Source organism: Balaenoptera acutorostrata, chromosome 1 (assembly GCF_949987535.1).
Source record: "Balaenoptera acutorostrata chromosome 1, mBalAcu1.1, whole genome shotgun sequence".
Taxonomy (NCBI): Eukaryota; Metazoa; Chordata; class Mammalia; order Artiodactyla; family Balaenopteridae; genus Balaenoptera; species Balaenoptera acutorostrata.
Window position 1 is genome coordinate 109543313 of NC_080064.1, and position 25466 is coordinate 109568778.

General features: G+C 37.2%; 1 protein-coding gene across 7 annotated transcripts in view; it reads left to right on the forward strand.

The window, feature by feature from the left end:
• Positions 1-25466, forward strand: part of RPRD2 (regulation of nuclear pre-mRNA domain containing 2) — an 85493-nt gene that overhangs the window by 45108 nt on the left and 14919 nt on the right. For 4 of the 7 annotated variants that reach the window (XM_007177985.2, XM_057532315.1, XM_057532329.1 and 1 more), the window contains exons 3-7: positions 7721-7821; positions 8687-8764; positions 10048-10100; positions 10695-10821; positions 12296-12471. In XM_007177985.2, coding sequence (XP_007178047.2) covers positions 7721-7821; positions 8687-8764; positions 10048-10100; positions 10695-10821; positions 12296-12471 — 535 coding nt within the window. The remainder of the gene's footprint in view (positions 1-7720; positions 7822-8686; positions 8765-10047; positions 10101-10694; positions 10822-12295; positions 12472-25466) is intronic. The other 3 variants (XM_007177986.2, XM_007177988.3, XM_057532345.1) reach the window with 1 other exon arrangement.

Consider the following 25466-nt stretch of genomic DNA (forward strand, 5'->3'; position numbering starts at 1 on the left):
AGTGTATATATTCAGTATCATGTTTACATTGCAACTTGTACTTGGTTTCAACAAAATATTTATCACTTTAAATCAATGTTAATATGAATGGTATTTACTGTATTTTTGTTTAATTTGCAAATTCTGATTTATAGTTGTTGAAGAACTATAAAATGTTTTCAGGGGAAACATAGGGTAAAAAGATAATATGGAGACTTTGCGATCATATTCATAGGAAATCCAAGAGAATTTACAGACTAATGAGGATTCAGCCAGGTTGCTGGATACAAGTCAATATATAGGAATCAATAGCATCTCAGTATATCAGAAATAACCAATTAAAATATAATTTAAAAAAGGGATATTATTAGCAGTAACAACAAAAGCTTATAGGTACCTAGAACAAAAGTGTGTTGAGACCTTTATGAAGAAAATTATAAACTGTTTCAAAAAGACAAAAGTCAGCATGTAAATACAGTACACTTTAATCAAGTTCCCAGTAGGACATTTTAAGAAGTTTGTTATACTGATTCTAAAATTCATATAGAGGAGTCAGTGTCTTAGGAGTAGTCAAGACTGTTGATAAGAAGCCAAGTAGGACTTAACCTATGAAATATCAAGAATTATTATTTGGCTGTAGTAATTAAAAGAATATGGTATTAATACAGGGGTAGACAAATAGATTTAAGGAGCAAAACAGAGAGCCCACAAATGGACTCATACATATATGGGACCTCTGTAAATGGTAGCATTTGCATTACAGTTCATTGGGGGGAAGATGAACTCTTCAATAAGTGATTCTGGGACATGGACTTCCTGTGTGGAAAAAATAAAATTAAATGTTTCCCAACACAGTACACAAAAATATATCCCAAATGAATTACCTTGATGTATAAAACAAAACGTTAAAATGTTAGAAGAAAATATAAATGTTTTCATGACTATAAGGGTTAGTTTAGAAAGCTTTTAAGACACCAAGAACAGATAATAAAGAAAAGTATTTATAAATTTAAGTACATCAGAATTAAACTTCTGCATTATAGAAGACACCATAAAATTAAAGACAAGTGACACACTAGGGAAAACATTTGTTATAGGCAAATAAAAAAGATAAGTTTTATAAATGGGGATTATTTTAGGAGATACAGAGTAGCAAGTTTTTAGAGATAAAAATCTCTCTCCATCTAATTTCTGAGCTCCAAGATTTTTTTGATTAAGTATCGACTGCCTCCTCCTTGAGTTGACCCAGTATTTGGTCTTCCATTCAGTCAGTTGGCAAATATTTATTAAGAACCTGCAAGAGGGGCTTCCCTGGTGGCGCAGTGGTTGAGAATCTGCCTGCTAATGCAGGGGACACGGGTTCGAGCCCTGGTCTGGGAAGATCCCACATGCCGCGGAGCGGCTGGGCCCGTGAGCCACAATTGCTGAGCCTGCGCGTCTGGAGCCTGTGCCCCGCGATGGGAGGGGCCGCGATAGAGAAAGGCCCGCGCACCGCGATGAAGAGCGGTCCCCGCACCGCGATGAAGAGTGGCCCCCGCTTGCCGCAACTGGAGAAAGCCCTCGCACGAACCGAAGACCCAACACAGCCAAAAATAAATAAATAAATAAATAAATAAATAAATAAATAAGAAAATCCTTTAAAAAAAAAAAAAAAAAAGAACCTGCAAGATATATAGCACATTATTCTGATGGTGTCCCAGAAATAAGATACTGATAAAGAAAGATATTCTTGAGTGAGGCACAAGATTATGCTGATTGGTTCTGGTTTTGTTTTGTTTTGTTTTGTTTTTTTGCCACTCTGCGCAGCTTGTGGGATGTCAGTTCCCCAACCAAGGACTAAACCTGGGCCCTCGGCAGTGAGAGCGCAGAGTCCTAACCATTGGACCGCCAGGAAATTCCGTAGTTCTCTTTATTTTATCTGTGATACCTGGGCACCTCTTGTACTCCTTATCAACTTTATGCCTTGAAATAATTTGCTAATACCTTGCTGTTTTAAAAGTGGTCCAAAAAAAAAAAAACAAAACAAAAAAAAGTGGTCCAGGGGTGAGGGTTGCTAGCATAGAAAGCATCTATTCAACATCCTAGCAATTCTGCAAGTCAGTCAGTTTTTTTGTTACTTATAAGTCAAACAACAAAGTTTATATTTAATTATTTTATGTTGTGTGTGGTAATAATTGTATGTTCTGTAGAAATTAAGGTTGTGATCAGTAATGGCTGAAATAGAGGTCTAGAATTACAAGGTAAGTAAAACTGCTATTTTGGATTTTGTTTTGGTTTTTTATTTTAGTTGAATTTGTAAATTCAAGAGATGGTTGGATTATGGAAGTTTGAGAGTTTGGTGTTCATATAAAGAACGAATCTAGCCAAGAATTTTAGAGCTAACAGAAATTGTTTAGTAAAAATCATTTTACAAATGAAGAAACCTAGTTTCCAAAAGACTTCTCACTGAAACCAGAACTAAAACCTCTAGTTTCCCAATCTAGTGCTGTTTTTTACTATATTATACCCTGGTCTTATTTTTATGATTTCTTAGCAGTTGCTGTTTTTCCAGCATATTTTACTTGAGACTTTGGTGAATAGCTGTTGGGACTTCATAATGAATAGTTGGGTTTGAAAATGACAAAATCCAGTTGTCATTCATTCATTTACTATTTAGTGAACACTTTGTAGGTGCTGAAGAAGCAACAGTAAATAAGTTACAACTTCTGCCAGGAGGAAGCTCTGTAAACAGACATTTACAGATAATTATGACTTGGCTTCTGGCTGAATGGCCAGCCATCTATTCCAAAGGGTCCTTTTTTGTAAAACAATTACATTGTTGACAAAATATAAGCTGAACCAACAACAGTGGACATATTAGAATGGCAGAGCTGACATTAATTAGTATGCCTATCTCAGAGTACCTACCACATGATCTGGGCTCTGGAAAGGGGATAAAGTAGTCTTGAGTCATAAGTCCCCCTGGCTTCCAGTATAGATTTGCTCTCAAGGAACACATTTCCTACTTAGATCACCAGGAATCTCATAGATGAAAAAAATATGTGCTCACCATCAGAGGTCACCAAATACATTGGGAAACAAAGCACCACGAAGGAGAATCATCAGATTTAGATCCCCTCACAGTGAGCTTCAGATATTAGAATTATCAGACAGGGTATATAAGACAATTATAAAAGATGTTAAAGAAAGATTAAATGGAATAAAATGAACAATGGATAAGATATTTGGGCAAAAGAACCAGTAGGAATTCTAGAAAGGAAAAAGAGATTAAGCTAGAAAATAGTTCTGAAGAAATTAGAATGCAGCAGTAGAGAGAAGGAAGTGGAAAAATGAAGAATAGAATGAAAGGCCTATTTAACATCAAATGAGAATCTTGGAGGAGAGACCTTCTGAGTTCCTTCAGAGAGGTAATGGCTGAGAACACTTTGAAAGTAATGAAATAAACAAAACAAAACATGAATCTTCAAACATAGGAAGCACAACATATACTAAGCAGGATAAATAAAAAATTTACACCTAGTCCTTCATTGTGATGAAATTACAAAACAAAAAGATTTTTAAAAGCAGCCAAAGCGTTCACACCTACTAGGATAACTAATTTAAAAACAAAATAAAACCAGAAAATAACAAGTGTTAGAGAGAATGAGGAAAAACTTCTGCATTTCTGTAGGAATGTAAAATGGTGCAGCTGCTATGGAAAAAGTTTGATGGTTCTTCAAAAAGTTAAACACAGAATTACTATGTGATCCAGCAGTTCTACTCCTGGGTATATACAAAAAAAGAAATGTAAGCAGGAAATTGAATTTATGTTTGTACACCCGTGTTCATAACAGCACTTTTTACAATAGCGAAAAGAAGGAACCAGCCCATTTTCAGATGAACAGATAAACAAAATATGGTATATACATAAAACGGAATATCATTCAACCTTAAAAAGGGGAGAATTCTGACACATGCTACAACGTAGATGAATCTTGAAGACATTATGCTAAGTGAAATAAACCAATCACAGAAGCACAACTATTGTATGATTCCACTTATATGAAGTAACTACAGTAGTCAGATTCACAGAAACAGAAGGTAGAATTGTGGTTGTACGGGAAATATTGTATAATTCCATTTATAGGAAATGTCTAGAATAGGTAAATTCATAGAGACAGAAAGTAGATTAGAAGTTGTTAGGAGCTGGAGGAAAGGGGTAATAGGGAGTTAATTGTTTAATGGGCACAGAATTTCTGTTTAGGGCAGTGAAAATTGTTGGAAACAGATAGAGGTCGTTGTACAACATTGTGGATATAACTAATGCCACTGAGTTGTACATTTAAAAATGGTTAAAATGAAAAATTTTATGTTATTATTTTATGACAGTTAAAAAAAAGTAAACAAAAAACAAAGTAGTCAAGAGAAAAGACAAAGTCAGATCACATGCACAAGGACTACAGTTAGACTGACAACAGACTAAACTGCAACAGTGAAACCAGAAGGCAGTTATGAAAAATATTTTTATAGCATTAAAAGAAAATAGCTGTCAACATGGATTTGTGGGACTTCCCTGGTTGCGCAGTGGTTAAGAATCTGCCTGCCAGTGCAGGGGACACGGGTTCGATCCCTGGTCTGGGGAGGTCCCACATGCTGTGGAGCAACAAGCCCGTGCGCCACAACTCCTGAGCCCATGCACCACAACTGCTGAAGCCCACGCACCTGGAGCCTGTGCTCTGCAACAAGAGAAGCCACTGCAACGAGATGCCCACGCACCACAACAAAGAGTAGCCCCTGCTCGCTGCAACTAAAGCCCACGCGCAGCAACGAAGACCCAACGCAACCAAAAATAAATAAATTAATTAATTTTTTAAAAAAATAGAGTGGGTACAGAAGGAACGTTTCTCAACATAATATAGGCAGTATATGACAAACCCACAGCTAACATAATACTCAGTGGTGAAGAATTGAAAGCTGTCCTTCTAAGAATAGGAACAAGGCAATGATGTATAATCTTGCCATTCTTATTCAATATAGTACTGGAAATTCTAGCCAGAGCAATTAGGCAGGAAAAAGAAATAAAAGGCATTGGAACAGAAGAAGTATAACTGTCACTATTTGCAGATGACATGATTTTATATATAGAAAATCCTAAAGACTCCACCAAAAACCTATTAGAATCAGGGACTTCCCTGATGGCGTAATGGTTAAGAATCCGCCTGCCAATGCAGGGGACACGGGTTCGAGCCTTGGTCCGGGAAGATCCCACATGCCATGGAACAACTAAGCCCATGCACAAGTACTGAGCCTGCACTCTAGAGCCCGCGAGCCACAACTACTGAGCCCATGAGCCTAGAGCCTGTGCTCCGCGACAAGAGAAGCCACTGCAATGAGAAGCCCGCGCACCGCAGCAAAGAGTAACCCCTGCTCACCACTACTAGAGAAAGCTTGCGTGCGGCAATGAAGACCCAGCACAGCCAAAACTAAATAAGTAATTAATTTTAAAAAAATTTGTTTTAAAAACCTATTAGAATCAATAAACAAATACAGTAAAATTTTAGAATATGAAATCAGTATACAAAAATTGGTTTCATTTCTGTATGTTAACAATGAGCTAGCAGAAAAAGAAATTAAGAAAACAAAACAATCCCATTTACAATCGCAACAAAAAAGAATGAAATACCTTGAATGAATTTAACCAAGGAGGTGAAAGACCAGTACGTTGAAAACTATAAGACATTGTTGAAAGAAATTGAAGAAGACACAAATAAATGAAAAGATATTCCACGCTCATGGATTGAAAAAATTAATGTTGTCAGAATGTTCATATTACCTAAAGCAATCTGCAGATTCAGTGCAATTCCAATCAAAATCTGAAGGACGTTTTTCACCAAAATAGAACAAAAATTCTAAAATTTGTATGGAACCACAAAAGACCCTGAATAGCCAAAGTAATCCTGAGAAGAAAGAACAAATCTGTAGGTATCACACACCCTGATATCAAATGATATTACAAAGCCATAGTAACCAAAACAGCATGGTATTGACAGAAAAACAAATACCTTGATCAGTGGAACAAAATTGAAAGCCCAGAGATAAGCCTATGCATTTATGGACAACTAATTTACAACAAAGGAGCAAAGAACATACAATGGAGGAAGGATAGTCTCTTCAGTAAATGGTGGTGGGAAAAACAAGACAGCAACATACAAAAAAACCCCAAAACTAGGCCACTGTCTCACGACAGACACAAAAATTAACTCAAAATGGATTAAAGACTTGATGTAAGACCTGAAACTATAAAACTCCTAGAAGAAATTGTAGGCTGTACAGTCTTTGACATTGGTCTTAACATTACTTTTCTGGATATATCTCCTCCTCAGGCAAGGGAAACAAAAGGAAAAATAAACAAATGGGGCTACATCAAACTAAAAAGTTTCTGCACAGCAAAGGAAGCCATCAATAAAACAAAAAGACAGCCTACTGAATAGGAGAAGGTATTTGCAAATCAAATATCTGATAATGGGGTTAATATCCAAAATATAAGAACTCATACAACTCAACAACAGCAAAACTAATAACCTGTTTAAAAAATGAGCAGAGGTGCTGAATAGACATTTTTCCAGAGAAGACATACAAATGGCCAACAAGCACGTGAAAAAATGTTGACCATCACTAATTATTAGAGAAATGCAAATCAAAACCACAGTGAGATATCACCTTACACCCATTAGAATGGCTGTTATCAAAAAGGCAAGAAATAACAAGTGTTGGAGAGGATGTGGAAAAAATGGAACCCTCATACACTGCTGGTGGGAGTGTAAATCCGTGCAGCCACTATGGAAAACAGTATGGAGAGTCCTCAAAAAATTAAGAATAGAACTACCGCATGTCCAGATATCCTACTTCTGAGTATTTATCCAAAGAATATGAAAATACTAATTTGAAAAGATATATGCACCCCTCTGTTCATTGCAGCATTTTTTACAATAGCCAAGATAGGAAAACAACCTAAGTGCCCATCGATGGATGAATGGATAAAGAAGGTGTGAGATATATATATATATATATACACACACACACACACACACACACACACACACACACACACACACACACACAGTGGAATACTATTCAGCCATTTAAAAAAAAAGACGAAATCTTGCTGTCTGTGACAACAAGGGTCTTGTCTTGTCTTGAGGGTATTATGCTAAGTGAAGTTAGGTGAAGAAAGACGTACCTTATGTTTTCACTCATACATGGAATATGTTTTAAAAATTAAAAATAAAATAACTGAACAAACCAAACCAAACACACACATAGATACAGAGGACCGAGTAATGGTTACCAGCGTGGCAGGGTGGTGGAGGGAGCGTGAAATGGATGAAGGGAGTCAACTGTATGGTGATGGATGGAAACTTAAACTTTTGATCATGAGCATGCTCATGAGTGTATAATCATTAGTGTATACAGAAGTAGAAATATAATATACTCATGAAACTTATATTATGAACCAATATTACTCTCAGTAAATTTTTTTAAAGTTCAATATGTTATCCATAGCCTCATCTATGTCAGTAGTAAAAAGTGTTGAATAAGAGTTTTTAAGATTTTAGCCCTAGACACCAGAAAAAGATGTTTTAAAATAAACATGAGAAGACATTTGGAAAATAATTTTGTTGACAACTTTATTTTCAGATTTCTGATTTGAGATGTAAGTTAACATTTTTATATGTCTGTCTCACTTTTTCTTTCTTCTCAGGGATCCATCTGTCTCTAAGTCTATAGAACGAATCTTTAAAATCTGGGAAGATAGAAATGTATACCCAGAAGAAATGATTATGGCGTTAAGAGAAGCTTTGAGTAAGTATTTTTTCTCTCCTAAAAGAAAGATTGAGTCATTGTTCAGTCTTTAAAATTATATATATTTTATAGATTTGGTCCTTTTGCTTAATAACAAAAAATAAACTTTTGGATCTGGCCCTGTTTGTTTAAAATTAAATAATTGTAAAAATCGGTTTGCATTAAAATTTAAGTAGAATTGGTTTGGGGAGGGTTGAATTTCGTTTTTATTGACTAAAGAAAGTCAAGCATATTAAGTGATGATGACCATCTAATTATTTTCCGGCATTTGCTTTACTTTAGTTGAATGCTTTAAACTGTTCATCTTTTGTGTTTAATAATTACTGCCCTGTCCTCTTACTTATGGGACAATTTTTGGACAGGGTTTCAGTTTTCAGTAAGCTGTTTGATACTAAGCATATATTGGCATTCTTCGGTCTCTCTTTTGGTTTAGATTTGCAGTAAGTTGTGTACTGGTGTTATTTAAATTACTTAGTTCCTGTGTATTAGATACATGTAATTAAGTCATTGAATAGCAGTAGGTGGTATCTGATACCATGACCATAAATTGACTAGAAATTTGCTGTAAAAATAGCATCTTCTAAGAAGCTGTTAAATTCTTCATTTGAATGTGTTACCTGGTGTTTTTAAGCTTCTACCCTATTCTCAAAATTTGTTATTTCATTGATGTAGAAATCATGTTTATTTGACAGCTTCTTAGATCTGGTGGGTGTTTTTATCTTTTTATAAAAATGAAAGAAAAGGAGAGAAAGAAACAACACACAGTCTCGGATTGCCTTTTTTCATGCTACAACTTTGACACTGAAGTGGACAGACAGAACAGCTTCCCATAACGCCAGATTGCAAAAACTGAAATGTTTTCCAGGTACCACTTTCAAAACTCAGAAGCAGCTGAAAGAAAATCTGAACAAACAACCGAATAAGCAGTGGAAGAAATCACAAAGTAAGGAACAAAATCTCAACTAATATAAATTACCTCCTCTTTTTGGAGCAGAAGAAAATGTAGACCATTTGACATCGTACCTGGCATAAACCATGGGCAAGCCTGTGTTTTCCAGGCCTGGGAGGCTCCCAGTGACTTACACTAAACAAGCCATCATCGAGTTACTTCTTTAAAAAAATAAAAATAAAACTACTTTTAAACAAAGGAAATGCAGAAAAAGGGTTTAAATGAGTGAAGATTCAAGAGTAGTTGGGGGATTGAAAGAAGAAAAAAATACGTGATAGTGCCCAGGCTAACTTTCAGGTTCAAAGATATATGAAGTTAGAGGCAGCTGGCATTAAACAACAGAGCTGAAGAGGAGACTAGGCATTAAGAAGCATTTCTGTGGGAGCCATGAAATCCTTCAGATTTGGGGATATACTCTACCAGATTAGACATGGGCCTCAAATCCTGGCCAGAAGCTCATTCTCTAACAGGAGCTCCTGCTGTGTTTATCATGTTTACCCAGCATGAGATCAAGGGAGTGGAATACTGCATGTGATAGGCTGCTGTGGGCCAAACTGAGGAATATTGAGAAAGACTTGAAGGTGTGGAGGGAACAAGGTAAAAGACAGTGAGAATTGGGAGGTGAAACAAGACACTTGGGATGGTTTTGCTCCAGCAAGCATGTGATATTCATCATGATTAAGGGAGTCCTCTCACATCCTTTTGGTTGTAAGTTGCATGCTTAGGAACAACAAGAGTCATCATTTCAGCCAAAGTTCAACCACAGTGGTATTGTACTTAGAACTTTCCCTGCCTATTTTTGCTATGAATTGAGTCAGCAGAAAAAGAAATCCAAAATTAAATACATAAGAATGGAGTTGATGCTTCTAAGTAAATTTTCTTCAGCCAGTGCTCAGGACTAATTGGATGTCCTGCTCCTGAACACTCTTAATTTGAGGTGTTAAGATCCTCTTACACTCAGTCAGACTAGGCAAAAAGGTACTTCATGTATCTCAGTATCTCCAAATCAATAATTCTAGGACTTCAGACTTACAGGTTATGTTGGAGGTAAGTAGGTTAGACCTATCTAAATAGTGTATTTTTATATTTACTATGCTTGGGAGTGTTCAAATTTCATATTCCACTATTTATTCTAAGAATTATACCATGATTTAAATGTGCATGTTCGACATATATTCAAAGAGTACAGCCTTAACTATAAAACTGGAAATTTTCCTGAATATTAGTCAACATTTTGTGTCTATATTCTTAAATGACCTTTTGTTTAATTCCAACAGCATCCACGAATCCAAAAGCTGCTCTCAAGTCTAAGATAGTTGCTGAATTTCGAGTAAGTTACAGAATATGTTCAACATGCCAAAATATTATTCACCCCTTTTGTGTTAGTTTTCTGTATAGTCCATCCTGAAAGATTTATTTTTATTCAGTTATGCATCAGTTATATTTTAAACATGTTCAAACTGTCTAAAACTTAAGAGGTTTATCTGTACTTCTAAAGGACAAAGTAACCTTCTTCTGAAATATCTGTTACCAGCTGAATTTTGTGTTGAGTCCCAACAAGGGATTCATCTTTCTATAAAACTGTATTAAATTAAAATTTGCTTAAAGTTAACATAATAAGACCGTTTATCTAGTTAAAATTTAAAGAAGATATTAGTGGACCTTTGTCTGTTTCAGTCTTAACTCTGTATCCATAAATTAGCTTTGAATAAATAAGGAAAAGGATCTTTTAAAGTATGTAACTGAAAATATGGTTTTGACATGAGAATTGATGTTGATATTTGATATCCCTGATTATGAGGAAATATGAAGGGTTTTTGCCTCTCATGGCTTTGTTAGGTTTTATTCATGTTTTACTTTAGTGTGGAAAGGTAGAATAAGTGGATGATTTCATAAATTAAATATGACCCTGGTCTGTGTTCAGTCTCAGGCCCTCATTGAAGAGCTGTTGCTGTATAAGCGCTCAGAAGATCAGATAGAATTGAAAGAAAAACAGCTGTCAACCATGAGGGTGGATGTGTGCAGCACAGAAACTCTCAAATGCTTAAAAGGTAATACCTACATCCTTTTAAATAGAATAAGTCAGATTTTCTTTCTAGATATGTCATCTTCAAGTGATCAGACTGACTCCTTCCATAAAGACAACCGCACGTTACAGAGAATAGTTGTGGCGCCTCTTTCCCAGGTGGTGATTTCATACATGTCAATTTCATAAGTAAATTCCTAGCCTTTAAATTGTACACCTTAAACAATGTTATATGCCAGTTATATCTCAATAAAGCTGGAGAAGAAGTAAATTTTAAAAAAATTTTTTAAATAAGTAAATTCTGTCCTTTTCCCCACTTCTAGTCCTTTCTTGATGTATTGGATTATGATAGGGGTATTTCACATGAGTGATTAACTGGTTTGGCTATGCTCTTCAATAAGGTCACTGTAGGGAATTCCCTGGCGGTCCAGTGGTTAGGATGTGGCACTTCCACTGCTCTGGGCCTGGGTTCGATCCCTGGTCAGGGAACTAAGATCCTGCGAGCCACATGGTGCAGCCACAAAAATAATAATAATAAATAAATAAGGTCACTGTAATGCCTCATAAAATCTAGTGACGTGCTCTCTTTTCCTTACATTGTAGATTATAAATAATAATCATATTAATTTATTAGAATGTAAATCTCATGAAAGTAGAAATTATCCTTATTTGTTCTTGCTGTATCCTAGTGCCTAGAGCAATACCTGGCACATAATAGGCATTTGATAAATATTTTTGAAATAATGAGTAAATGACTACCAGCTATTTGTTTTGGCACCTATTTTGTTCTTGTACCATGCTTTAAATTTAACATATGTTATCTAATTTAGTCCTCACAACAACTCAGAAGCATGTTAAAAACCTCCATTTTGGACATGAGAAATCTGAGGCTTCATAAGGAGATAAGAAGCTTGCCCAAGTTACACAGCTGATAAAATGCAAAGCCTAAATTTATATCCACACCTAAGGCCACATTCCAACATCACTGGGAAAAAAGTACTTAGGAGAGTAAGAAACAGTTTACAATGTCATACAATGTCGCTATTGTTGAAAAATAATTCATGGTACTCTTCTAATATCAAATTACCAGAGATCTTCAGATAGGAAAGGATAATTTTTAAGCCTGATACACAAAGAAGTCACTTTATCTTTACTTTTCTGAACCTCTGTTTTCTCATCTAAGAGAGATATCTTATTACAATCTGTATATAAAAGTTAATGGTATAAGTGTACAGAATTGAGCCTCATTCCATTATTCCTAAGTAGCAGTGTGACATCAAATTTGTGAATAAAAGCAGTCAACAAACTTCATTTAGTTGAACTTTCTTTTCTTTACCTTAATTGCAAGTGCCTTCATCATGCACTCTTGCCTCACTCCAGCAGGATCACACAAACCATTTAAATAATCTGTTTTGTGATTTTTGTGATTTAGAGAAGCTTCTTTAAGGTGAAACTATGAGACTAAGAATTTTACAGAATACTTCCTCTTGTTATTTTAGATAAGACAGGTGGGAAGAAATTCTCCAAAGAATTTGAAGAGGCAAGTGCCAAGCTGGAGGAATTTGTGAATGGACTAGATAAGCAGGTGAAAAATGGGCCCTCACTAACAGAAGCACTTGAAAATGCTGGAATTTTCTATGAAGCACAGTACAAAGAAGTAAAAGTGGTGGCCAATGTAAGTAATGATTAAAGCTGTCTTACATCAATTGCTTACAATATATCTGTGACTGATTATATGTGTTATCTAACTCTATTAGGATAAGCATTATTATCTCCAGTTCACAGATGAAGAAGTTACTTTTGAAGAGGGTTAGTAACCTTGTACAAGGTAGAATATTATAGCTAGCAAGTGAAGGTGTCTGAATTAAGACCTAGGTCTTTCGGATGCTAAAGCTTGTGAATACCCTGACCATTAAGCTTTGCTAAAGCCTTATGTCTTAGCGTTTCAGTGGGAGTGTGCCAAGTTACTGTTAAGGGATATAAAATTGGGCAGAAGTATGTATATATATTTTTTTAAATCCAGATACTAGATGGAAACATTGTTTCTGAATTTCATCAACTCAATTAAGGAACCTCTTTCTCCCCACCTCAACTGGAAGAGGGGTTGATAATTAGACATTTGTCTAATGGCCCCTGAAAGAAACTGTTTTGTACTTTATTTTTATTTAGTTTTTAGTTTTAATCACTATATATGGTTATAAAAGTATATAGTACTTTAAGTACTTTTTTTTTTTGGCTGCACCACCCAGCTTGTGGGATCTTAGCTCCCCAACCAGGGATTGAACCTGCGCCCTCGGCAGTGAAAGCAGGGAGTCCTAACCACTGGACCTCCAGGGAATTCCCAGTATATATATACTTTTTTTTTTTTTTTAATGAATTTATTTATTTATTTATTTATTTTTGGCCGTGTTGGGTCTTTGTTGCTGCGCATGGGCTTTCTCTAGTTGAGGCGAATGGGGGCTACTCTTCGTTGCAGTGGGTGGGCTTCTCGTTGCGGTGGCTTCTCGTGCAGCATGGGCTCTAGGTGCGTGGCTTCAATAGTTGCGGCGCACGGGCTTAGTTGCTCCGTGGCATGATCTGGTGGGATCTTCCAGGACAAGGACCAGGGCTCGAACCCGTGTCCCCTGCATTGGCAGGCGGATTCTTAACCACTGCGCCACCAGGGTAGCCCCTGGCAGGAGGATTCTTAACCACTGTGCCACCAGGGAAGTCCCTCCCAGTACATAGTACTTTAGATCCCACCAGTCCCACTTCCTAGAAGCAGTTTCTTGTAACTCATTTAGCTATTTTTTCTGGTATTTGCCTTCATATTTCTGAATAATGTACTTCTATTTTTCTTTCTTGATTTATACTATATAAGAAATATCTGTTGGGACTTCCCTGGCAGCCCAGTGGTTAAGACTCCGTGCTTGGGCTTCCCTGGTGGTGCAGTGGTTGAGAATCTGCCTGCCAATGGAGGGGACGCGGGTTCGAGCCCTGGTCTGGGAAGATCCCACATGCCACGGAGCAACTCGGCCCGTGAGCCACAATTACTGAGCCTGCGCGTCTGGAGCCTGTGCGCGGCAACGAGAGGCCGCGATAGAGGCCCACGCACCGTGATGAAGAGTGGCCCTCGCTTGCCACAACTAGAGAAAGCCCTTGCACAGAAACGAAGACCCAACACAGCCATACATACATACATAAATAAAAAGAATGTAAGCAGACAAGAATATCATTAAAAAAAAAAAAAAAAAAAAAGACTCAGTGCTTCTGCTGCATGGGGCACGGGTTCCATCCCTGGTAGGGGAACTAAGATCCCGCATGCTATGAGTGTGACCAAAAAAAAAAAAAGAAATATCTATTAACTTCTTGGTGTGACAAATGAGGATTTAGCTTATATTCACCTCCCTTCTCCCTTCTCCCAGTATCATTATATAATTCTTTAAATATGTTGATTGCCCTGTAAATTGAAGTACTAAATTTACTATTTTTTTGACCACTAACTCTAGATGCCCCACTTTGTAAAATGAAAATATTAACATTCCTATTCTTTCCCATTACTTTTCTTCTGTCCCTTCAGTTTCCCAACATCACTAAACAATACTTTTATATTGTCTAGGTTGATAATATTTACATTCTATTTTATAATTATGTCTTCCTTGCTCTAAAGACTGAAAATTAATAAAGCTTACATCATAACTGTTTGAACATTGTTCACTGCAAGGTCTTTTGGTAACTATGGTTATATTAGAGAGTTTTTGTTTTTTCCTAGAATTTCTATTTTTCTTGCATTGTTTGCCTTTTAGCGTCTTTTTTTTTTTTTTTTTTTGGTCTCTCTCTAGATTCTGTATCATAACAGATATTCTGAATCCATGTTTTCCCCCAGAGACCTCCCTACCAGAGCTTACATTCTCCTGCTCCATTTTAGGTCTCTAGATCTCATCCTAGGACTATTCTTTGCTGCTGTTCTGAGCTGAGGCCTCTGTTTGCCAATTTCCATGTCTTCTTTTCTTGACTTTCTCTCCTGTTTTGCTGGAGCACATCCTCAATTTCCCAAAAAAAAGAGTTTGTAAGAGATGAATTTTCTGAGTCCTTATATTTAAAAATGTCTTTCTTCTGTTTTCACATTTGCTCTGATAGGTTGGCTGGTTGGAAATCATTTTCCCTCACAGCTTAGAAGGTGTCACTCCATTGTCATTAGTATTGTTGATATGAAGTCTTTGCAAGATCTTTTTAGGAACATTTTATGTGGTGTTCTGGAATTTTTACAATGATGTATCTACCTGTGAGGTTTTGTTTTGCATTCATTATGGGTTAGTGGAGGGCTTTTTCAGTCTAAAGGCTGATATTCTTTAATCTGGGATAATTTCTTTATCTCCGTTTTCCCTTTCTTGGACATCAGTTAATCATTTGTTAGACCTCCTAGATTGATCCTCTATGTGTCCTGTGTTTTCTTATGTTTTATCAGCCTTGATCTTTTTGTTCTGCTTTCTGGAAGATCTAGAGTCTTTTTTCCTTCCCTCTAGTTATTTGGTTTTCTTTTATATGATTCTGGCTTTCCTCAAAAATCAGGTAATATCTCTGTCCTATTTATATTTAAGAATGAGGTATGAAAAAATTGATTGGGAGGGCTCTCTGTACATAGATAGGAATTATCTACTCTGAGTTTAACCCAAGAATGAATAATAGTAAAATCTGCTTAGGTAAGGAGCTGGCTGTTAGTCAGGGTGGGAGGAGCCCTAAATGTCAGAAGGCTGGAGTCTTTTTGCCAGAATATTGTAACTCTTTAGAGAAGAAGTCATATTTTTTTTGCCTGGGGCATAGTGCCTTGGCTGCCGAGTATCAAGATTACAGAGGATCTACAGATTCAATGCAATCCCTATCAAACTACCACTGGCATTTTTCACAGAACTAGAACAAAAAATTTCACAATTTGTATGGAAACACAAAAGACCCCGAATAGCCAAAGCAATCTTGAGAACGAAAAATGGAGCTGGGGGAATCAGGCTCCCTGACTTCAGACTATATTACAAAGCTACAGTAGTCAAGACAGTTTGGTACTGGCACAAAAACAGAAATATAGATCAATGGAACAGGATAGAAAGCCCAGAGATAAACCCACGCACATATGGTCACCTTATCTTTGATAAAGGAGGCAAGCATATACAGTGGAGAAAAGACAGCCTCTTCAATAAGTGGTGCTGGGAAAATTGGACAGATACATGTAAAAGTATGAAATTAGAACACTTCCTGACACCATGCACAAAAATAAACTCAAAATGGATTAAAGACCTAAGTGTAAGGGCAGACACTATCAAACTCTTAGAGGAAAACATAGGCAGAACACTCTATGACATACATCACAGCAAGATTCTTTTTGCCCCAGCTCCTAGAGAAATGGAAATAAGAACACAAATAAACAAATGGGACCTAATGAAACTTAAAAGCTTTTGCACAGCAAAGGAAACCATAAACAAGACCAAAAGACAACCATCAGAATGGGAGAAAATATTTGCAATGAAGCGACTGACAAAGGATTAATCTCCAAGATTTACAAGCAGCTCATGCAGCTCAATAACAAAAAAACGAACAACCCAATCCAAAAATGGGCGGAAGACCTAAATAGACATTTCTCCAAAGAAGATATACAGATTGCCAACAGACACATGAAAGAGTGCTCAACATCATTAATCATTAGAGAAATGCAAATCAAAACTACAATGAGGGCTTCCCTGGTGGCGCAGTGGTTGAGCGTCTGCCTGTCAATTCAGGGCATGCGGGTTCGAGCCCTGGTCTGGGAAGATCCACATGCCACGGAGCAACTGGGCCCGTGAGCCACAATTGCTGAGCCTGCGCGTCTGGAGCCTGTGCTCCGCAACAAGAGAGGCCGCGATGGTGAGATGGCCCGCGCACCGCGATGAAGAGTGGCCCCCGCTTGCCGCAGCTGGAGAAAGCCCTCGCACAGAAACGAAGACCCCACACAGCCAAAAATAAATAAATAAAAATTAAAAAAAAAAAAAAACTACAATGAGATAACATCTCACACCGGTCAGAATGGCCATCATCAAAAAATCTAGAAACAATAAATGCTGGAGAGGGTGTGGAGGAAAGGGAACACTCTTGCACTGTTGGTGGGAATGTAAATTGATACAGCCACTATGGAGAACAGTATGGAGGTTCCTTAAAAAACTAAAAACAGAACTACCATACGACCCAGCAATCCCACTACTGGGCATATACCCTGAGAAAACCATAGTTCAAAAAGAGTCATGTACCAAAATGTTCATTGCAGCTCTATTTACAATAGCCAGGACATGGAAGCAACCTAAATGTCCATCGACAGATGAATGGATAAAGAAGATGTGGCACATATATACAATGGAATATTACTCAGCCATAAAAAGAAATGAAATGGAGGTATTTGTAATGAGGTGGATGGAGTTAGAGTCTGTCATACAGAGTGAAGTAAGTCAGAAAGAGAAAAACAAATACAGTGTGCTAACACATATATATGGAATCTAAGGAAGAAAAAAAAAAGCCATGAAGAACCTAGTGGCAAGACAGGAATAAAGACACAGACCTACTAGAGAATGGACTTGAGGATATGGGGAGGGGGAGGGGTGAGATGTGACAGGGTAAGAGAGTGTCATGGACATATATACACTACCAAATGTAAAATAGATAGTTAGTGGGAAGCAGCCGCATAGCACAGGGAGATCAGCTTGGTGCTTTGTGACCACCTAGAGGGGTGGGATGGGGAGGGTGGGAGGGAGGGAGATGCAAGAGGGAAGAGATATGGGAACATATGTATATGTATAACTGATTCACTTTGTTATAAAGCAGAAACTAACACACCATTGTAAAGCAATTATACTTCAATAAAGATGTTTAAAAAAAAAGATTACAGAGGAGGTGGTATTGAGTGTTTGGTATTCACACCTTTTTTTTGGGGGGGGCTGTGTTGAATCTTTGTTGCTGCATGGGCGCTACTCTTCATTGCGGTGCGTGGGCTTCTCATTGCGGTGGCTTCTCTTGTTGCGGAGCATGGGCTCTAGGCACACGGGCTTTAGTAGTTGTGACACGCGGGCTCAGTAGTTGTGGCTCGCAGGCTCTAGGGCACAGGCTCAGTAGTTGTGGCGCGCAGGCATAGTTGCTCCGCGGCATGTGGGATCTTCCTGGACCAGGGCTCGACCCCATGTCCCCTGCATTGGCAGGCGGATTCTTAACCACTGCATCACCAGGGAAGACCCCAAGGTATTCACACTTTTAATTTCTGATTTCAACCCCACTATTCACTCTACTTTTTTATACTCATCATTTCCTGGATCAAAACTTCTCAGGGATTCTGCAAGACAGATCAGCTCCTTTCCCAGGTATTAACTCCCTTTCTGCATACTCCTAACCTCATTTTTCTCTACCCTGCCTCATTACTTCTTACTCTTACAAAACCTTTTCCTTGTTACTGGTTTATACCTTTGTGTTCCTTTACTATTCATTTTTCTTTTTCTTTTTTTTTTTTATCAGTCATCAATTTTATACACATCACTGTATACTTGTCAATCCCAATCGCCCAATTCAGCACACCACCATCCCCACCCCACTGCAGTTTTCCCCCCTTGGTGTCCATATGTTTGTTCTCTACATCTGTGTCTCAACTTCTACTATTTATTTTATAGGAGTCCCAGGAAGGAGAGACACTGAACAGGAGTGATTAGTTTACCATTTTTACTCAAAAGACCATTTTATAATTTTTGAGAAGTGAACCATTGTTATTTATTTATGAAATTATATAAAATCATTTAGTCTGTTTTGGAGGATCCTTAGCAAATGGCTGGGAGAAGTTTGTTCAGCAAGCATTCATTGAGCACACATAATTGCAATTCTGTGTAATAAACGCTATAATGAAGGTAACTATAGGGTGCTAGGAGAGCAGATTGAAAAGGTGCTTTAGCTAATTTGGGAGTGGGATTGGAGGATATGGAGAAAAATTTTCCCAAAGGAGCTAAACTCTGAAGTTGCAGTAATTGGCCAAATGAAAGACCATATTCTCTGAAGAGCATTTTCAAAGCATGGGAATGAAAGAGAGCATGGCAAAATTGGTGGACCTGAAAGTAGTTTCTTATAGGTAGGCATTTATGAGGAAGTGATAAATAAACCTGGAGAGGAAGTCAGGAACATGGTCCTGAAAGGCCTATATTTATTCTAAGGTCTTTGAATTTTACCCTGAAAGCAATGGAAGGCAGTTGTAGGATTTTAATTTTGCTGATGATGTGATCAAGTCTGCATTTTGGAATCAAGATAGCAGAATGGAGAATAGGAGACTATTAGAGATAGGGAGACAAGTTAGTAGGTTATTGAAATAATCTAGGTTGACTTGTGGAAACAGTTAAACCTTAAAGCAATATTCTCAAAAAGATTTTGACCACAGTCCGTATGAAAGAAAGATTTTACATGGAAACTAAGAACCACACACACGTGCACATATACAGCAAAAGTTTCACAAAATAAAACTTACTCTTGTTATATGCAATATACTGGGAGATATTCTTTCTTCTGTATTATTTCATTTCCTATACTTTTTCTGATTTTTTAAGATAAATACTTAGATAATTGATTTTCAGCTTTTTAAAAATATGTATATTTAATACAATAAACTTCCCTCTTAGCTGCATCTCACAAGTTTTTTATTTGTTTGTTTTTGGCCTTGCCAGGTCTTAGTTGTGGCATGCAGGATCTTCGTTGTGGTATGCGGGATCTTTTAGTTGCGGCATGCACGATCTTTAGTTGCAGCATGCAAACTCTTAGTTGAGGCATGTGGGATCTAGTTCCCTGATCAGGGATCGAACCCGGGCCCCCTGCATTGGGAGCTTGGAGTCTTAGCCACTGGACCACCAGGGAAGTCCCACATCTCACAAGTTTTTATACATATAGTTGGATCTTGGTTTTGTTTTATGGTTATTGTTTTTTAATCAAATCTGACACTCTTAACTTATTGCCTTAAATTAAATTATCTTAATTTAATATTACTATCTTAATATTGTTATAATAAAACCTTAAATTAATATTCTGTTACTTCATATATAATTAGGAACCTTAACAGTAGTAGGATTCCCTTCCCCCAGGTCTTTATGCTATTGTTAACTATTTTACTTATGTATATTTTATGTAGTATAATTTTTATTATTTTTCTTAAACAGTGAGTAGACTTTTAAAGAAATTAAGGGGCAAATAGTCTTTTATATTTACTATTTCTGGTGTTTTTCATTCCTCTTTGCAGATCCATGTTTCCCTCTGGGATCATTTTCCTTCAGCCTAAAGTCTTTAACATTTCTTATAGTGCAGGACTGTTGGTGATGAATTTCTCAGATTTTGTTTATCTTAAAATGTCTTTATTTTACCTTCATTTTTGAGAAATGTTTTCACTGGATAAAGAATTCTAAGTTGGCAGTTTTGTTTTTTTTTTTAATTTTATTTATTATTTATTTTTGTCTGTGTTGGGTCTTCGTTTCTGTGCGAGGGCTTTCTCTAATTGTGGCAAGCGGGGACCACTCTTCATCGCGATGCGCGGGCCTCTCACTATCGCGGCCTCTCTTGCTGCGGAGCACAGGCTCCAGACGCGTAGGCTCAGTAATTGTGGCTCACGGGCTTAGTTGCTCCGCAGCACGTGGGATCTTCCCAGACCAGGGCTCGAACCCGTGTCCCCTGCATTGGCACGCAGATTCTCAACCACTGTGCCACCAGGGAAGCCCCTAAGTTGGCAGTTTTTTTCTTTCATTACCTAAAAATGTTTCTCTACCTGTCGTCCCTTGAGAAGTCAGCTGTGCCTAGATTTCTTCTTTATACTTCTCCTGCTACAAAGGGATAAAAGGGGTTCACTGACCTTTTGGGATCTGTGGTTTGATATTGTTCATCAATTTTAGAACCTATTCGACAATTATCTTTTAAAATATTCCTTCTTTTTCATTCTTTCTCTCTTCCTTCTGGGACTCCAGTTATACGTCCCATGTGTTCTTAGATTTCTGTCTGTTCTGTTCATTCTTTTTTCTCTCTGGACTGATTTTTGGCTACTTTATATTTACTTGTCTTCAAATATTCTTTGTTCTGCTGAGCCCAGTATGCTGTATTTTTCAGTTCTAGAATTTTCATTTCGTTCTTTCTTAGAGCTCCTTTTCTTTGTTGAAATTTCCCATCTACTCATCCGTTCTTCATCTTTTCCTAAAAATTCTTTAACGTAATATTTGTAATCACTGTCTTAAAGACCTTATATGTTAATTCCAGTATCTGGGTCATTTCTAGGTATACGCCTATTGACTGTTTTTTCTATAATTTGTGTGTGTGTGTACTTTAATCATACCTATATATCCTATCTGCTTGTCTAAGAATTTATTTCATAGGAGACCTTTTGGGTGATACTTGTGGAAACTGTGAATTGTATCATTTTACCTTTAAAAAGTGTTGAGGTTTTTTTCTGGCAATCAGTTAAATTATCAGTGGATCACTGTGATGTGAAGGCTTGGTTTTAGGTTTGTTTGAACATAACCCTTAGTCCTGGGACATGGTCCTTACTCCTAATCCATGGCCTTTGTGGGGTTTTAATAGGAAGTGAAGGTGTTTACTAAGCCTCTCTAAATTGACAGTGCATAAACTCTAAACTCTTTGCCTGGCACTGGGCAGCTGCTGAAATCATCAGGTCTTTAACTTCATAGCTTCCTTGGAGATAGCATCAAAGGAACTATTTCCACCATTCAGATTTATATGTTTTTATTGTTATATATTTTAATTATACACATACATATTCTACAGTTGTTTTATGTAGCCAGTATTTATTTAGTGTTTATTAGCCTTTTTATTGTACTGCATTTGGTTTGCTATTAATATTTTCTCTTTATCTTTGGTTTTCAGTAGTTATACAGTGATCTGCCTACGTGTAGTCTTCTTCATATTCATCTGGTTTAGGGTTTACAGAACTTTTTGAGTCAGTGGTGTATTAATTTACTAGGGCTGCTATAACAAAGTACCTGAGAGTGGGTAGCTCAAACTACGTTAATTTATTGTCTCATACTGTAAGGCTATAAGTCCAAAATCAAGGTGTTATTAGCAGGGTTGATTCTTTCTGAGGGCTGTGAGGGAAGATTCTGTTCCTGGCTTCTCCTGTTTAACTTGTAGATGGCTGTTTCTTCCCTATGTCTCTTCACATTGCCTTCCCTCTGTTTCCAAATTTTCGCTTTTTTGTTAAGAATACCAGTCATATTGGATTAGGGCCCATCCTAATGACCTTGTTTTAACTTGATTACCTCTGTAAAAACTGTGTCCAAATAAGGTAACATTCTGAGGTATACAGTTAGGACTGTCAGTGTATGATTTGAGGGGCACAATTCAACCCATAATGAGTGGCTTAATGTTTCTTATAAATTTTGGGATGTTTTCTTGTCAAGTATTGTTTCTATTCCATTATATCTCCTCTCCTCCTGGAACTCTACTAATTTGTATACTAGATCTCATCAGTGTTCCAAATGTCTTTTTATGTTAGTTTCTGTATTTTCTATCCTTTTCCCCTCGGTGCTTCCCTTCTAGATATTTTCTATTAACCAGTCTTCTGATTCATTAATTTTCTCTTCTGCTGAATCTTGTCTATTGTTTAACCCATCAGTTAATTTAGTTGGCTTATTTTTCAGTTCTAGAATTGCCATTTGATTTTTCTTCAGAAATAATTCGATTTTTCTGGTAAAATTCTGTCAATCTATTTTCATTTTTTCCTGTCTCATTTTTTTCAGTCTTCTTTTTTTTATTTTGTAACACTTTCAAACTTAAAGAAATACCTTAAGTATATTATGAAGACCTTTTTTTTTTGGAGTCATTTGAAAATAAGTATAACTGATTTACTTTGCTGTACAGCAAAAACGAACACAACATTGTAAAGCAGCTGTACTCCAATAAAAATAAAAAAAGAATGAAGATAAGTAAATAATACATAAATAAATAAAATAAAAATAAACACACACCCCAAAAAAAAGAAAAGAAGTTGCTGACACCCCATTACCCACAAATATTTTCATGAGTATTTTCCTCCAAGACAATTATTTTCTCCTTCATAACCATAAGGTATAGCTGTTTAATCATGAAATTAATTGATACATTTCATGCATTATTATCTAATCCTCAGCCCCTATTCAAATTGACCAGTTTTTATAACAAAAGTTCCTGTCCAGAATCACAAGTTGCATTTATTGCATTTCTGTTTTCCATTGATCTGGAATAGTTCCTCAGTCTTTTCTTTAATTTTCATGACCTAAATATGTTTGGAGATTACAAGTCAAAATAGTTTGTCCAGTGTCCCCCAATTTGGATTTATATGATGTTTCTTTGTGATCAGATTGAGGTTATATATCTTTAGTAGGAATATCACAGAAGTGATTGTGTTCTTCTCATTTCATCCTTCAGTTAGCACACAAGTTTGATTTGTTTTACTACCTGTAACATTCCCTTTGGTATCTTATTAGTGTGGCATCTTCCCAGCTTGTCCACTGAAAAGTTTTCACTTGGTAGTTGCTGTGGGTTGAATTGTGTACCCCAGAAGATAATGTTGAAGCCCTAACTCTCTGGTACATGTGAAAATGACCTTACTTGGAAATAGGGTCTTTACAGATGTACTCAAGTTAAGATGAGGTCATTAGGATGAGCCTTAATCCAGTATAACTGGTGTCCTTATAAGAAGATGGAAATTTGGATACAGATGCACACAGGAATAATATCATGTGACAACCAAGACAGATACTGCAGTGATGCATCTGCAAACCAAGGAATTCCAAGGGTTGATGGCCACCCCCAGAAGCTTAGGAAAAGGCAGGGAAGGATCCTGCTCAGTCGTAGAGGGATCATAGCCCTGCTCACACCTTGATTTTGGACTTTTAGCCTCCAGAATTATGAGACAATAAATTTCTGTTGTTTTAAGCCACTCAGTAATAAAGTACCACACACTAGGAAACCATACACTAATTAGTAAGTGTCTTGTGGGGAGGCGTTTTGAAACTATGCAAATATTTTGTTCCTCCTCGAAGTTTCAGTTTATTCATTTATTTATATCAGTATGGACTCAGTCGTATTTAGTCAGTGTTCTAATTCATTACTAACTACTGATTTCATTGCAAAATAATTATTTTGATGCTCAGATTGTCCCAGTGGGAGCTCCTCTCAAGCCGCTTTCTGTGTTCTTTTGACATATCCCCATCATTTTTTGAGCGTTTCCTTACTTTTGGAGCAAGGTATTCCAGGTTCATCTTGCACTTTTCTGTCCAGCCCGGGAATCAGTCATTTCTCCAAGGAGCCTTGGTTCCTTTTAGTGAAAAACCACCTTTCGAAACCAAGATCTGAGTACTAGGTGTACTTATTACTATTGGGATATCACTGCTTCCAGACCATATCAGTGTACAGAGGTAGGAAATTTGTGTGTGTGTGTGTGTGTGTGTGTGTGTGTGTGTGTGTATTTAACCTATATACACACATTTACATCTATATATATTTCTGTATCTGTCTATATATGTCAAAAACCGTGAGTTCACACTATTATCTCCGATCCCAGTCTAACACTACGAGGTTCGTTCTAGTTTTCTCCATTTCCACATTTATAATTGCTTTTTCTAAAAATGTAAAATCTTGCTCCCCTTATCTTCAACATAATCACTTATTTGATCATTGCCCACGTGTATAGCCAGTTTTCCAGCACTTCCATCCCTCCCAGCCATCTCTGTTGGCTTTCTTTTTATCTCGCTTAGGCTTCAACATCCCATGCAATGCCTTCCTCCCATGCAGTCATTTTCCTCACCCCATTTTGGCTCTGTTACCTAACCTAGGCGACCAACGCTTCCCTTCAACTCTTGCTAATGAATTTTGGACTGAATTGTTCAAGATGGGATTTTCTGTATTTTCTTGAACATATAAATCATAGCTATTTGGGTTTTGCTAGGTAACTCCAATATTGGCTATACTTATTTTGAGTCTGTTCATAGTGTCTGTCTTTTCTTTTATCTCTTGGCATGCTTGCTAATTTTTTATTGGATACTGAACATTGTATATGAAAATATTTCTAGAGTCTCAGTGATTTCTCTTCCTCCAGAAAGGATTCACCCTTTCCTTTGCTAGGCAGATATTGTGAGAGCTTATCATATATATTTTTTAATTTATTCATTTTTTATGTATTTATTTTGGCTGCGTTGGGTCTTCATTGCTGTGCACAACTTTCTCTAGTTGCAGTAGGCGGGGGCTACTCTTCACTGCAGTGCACGGGCTTCTCATTGCAGTGGCTTCTCTTGTTGCGGGGCACAGGCTCTAGGCGCACAGGCTTCAGTAGTTGTGGGTCGCGGACTCTAGAGCACAGGCTCAGTAGTTGTGGCACATGGACTTCATTGCTCCCTGGCATGTGGGATCTTCCCGGACCAGGGATTGAACCCGTGTCCCTTGCATTGGCAGGCGGATTCTTAACCACTGTGCCACCAGGGAAGTCCAAGAGCTAATCATATTAATCAAATCTGAAACTGAACTGACTTCAGGCTGAATTGCAGTTTGGGCAAACTTTTGATTTCTTCGGGTTCATCCAGCTTCTAAGTCACAGATTTTTCCCACTGAGAGCCTGCGACATCACTAGGGCCCCTCCTTCGTTGTGTGATTTGAACGCTAATCCTTGTCTCTTCTGCA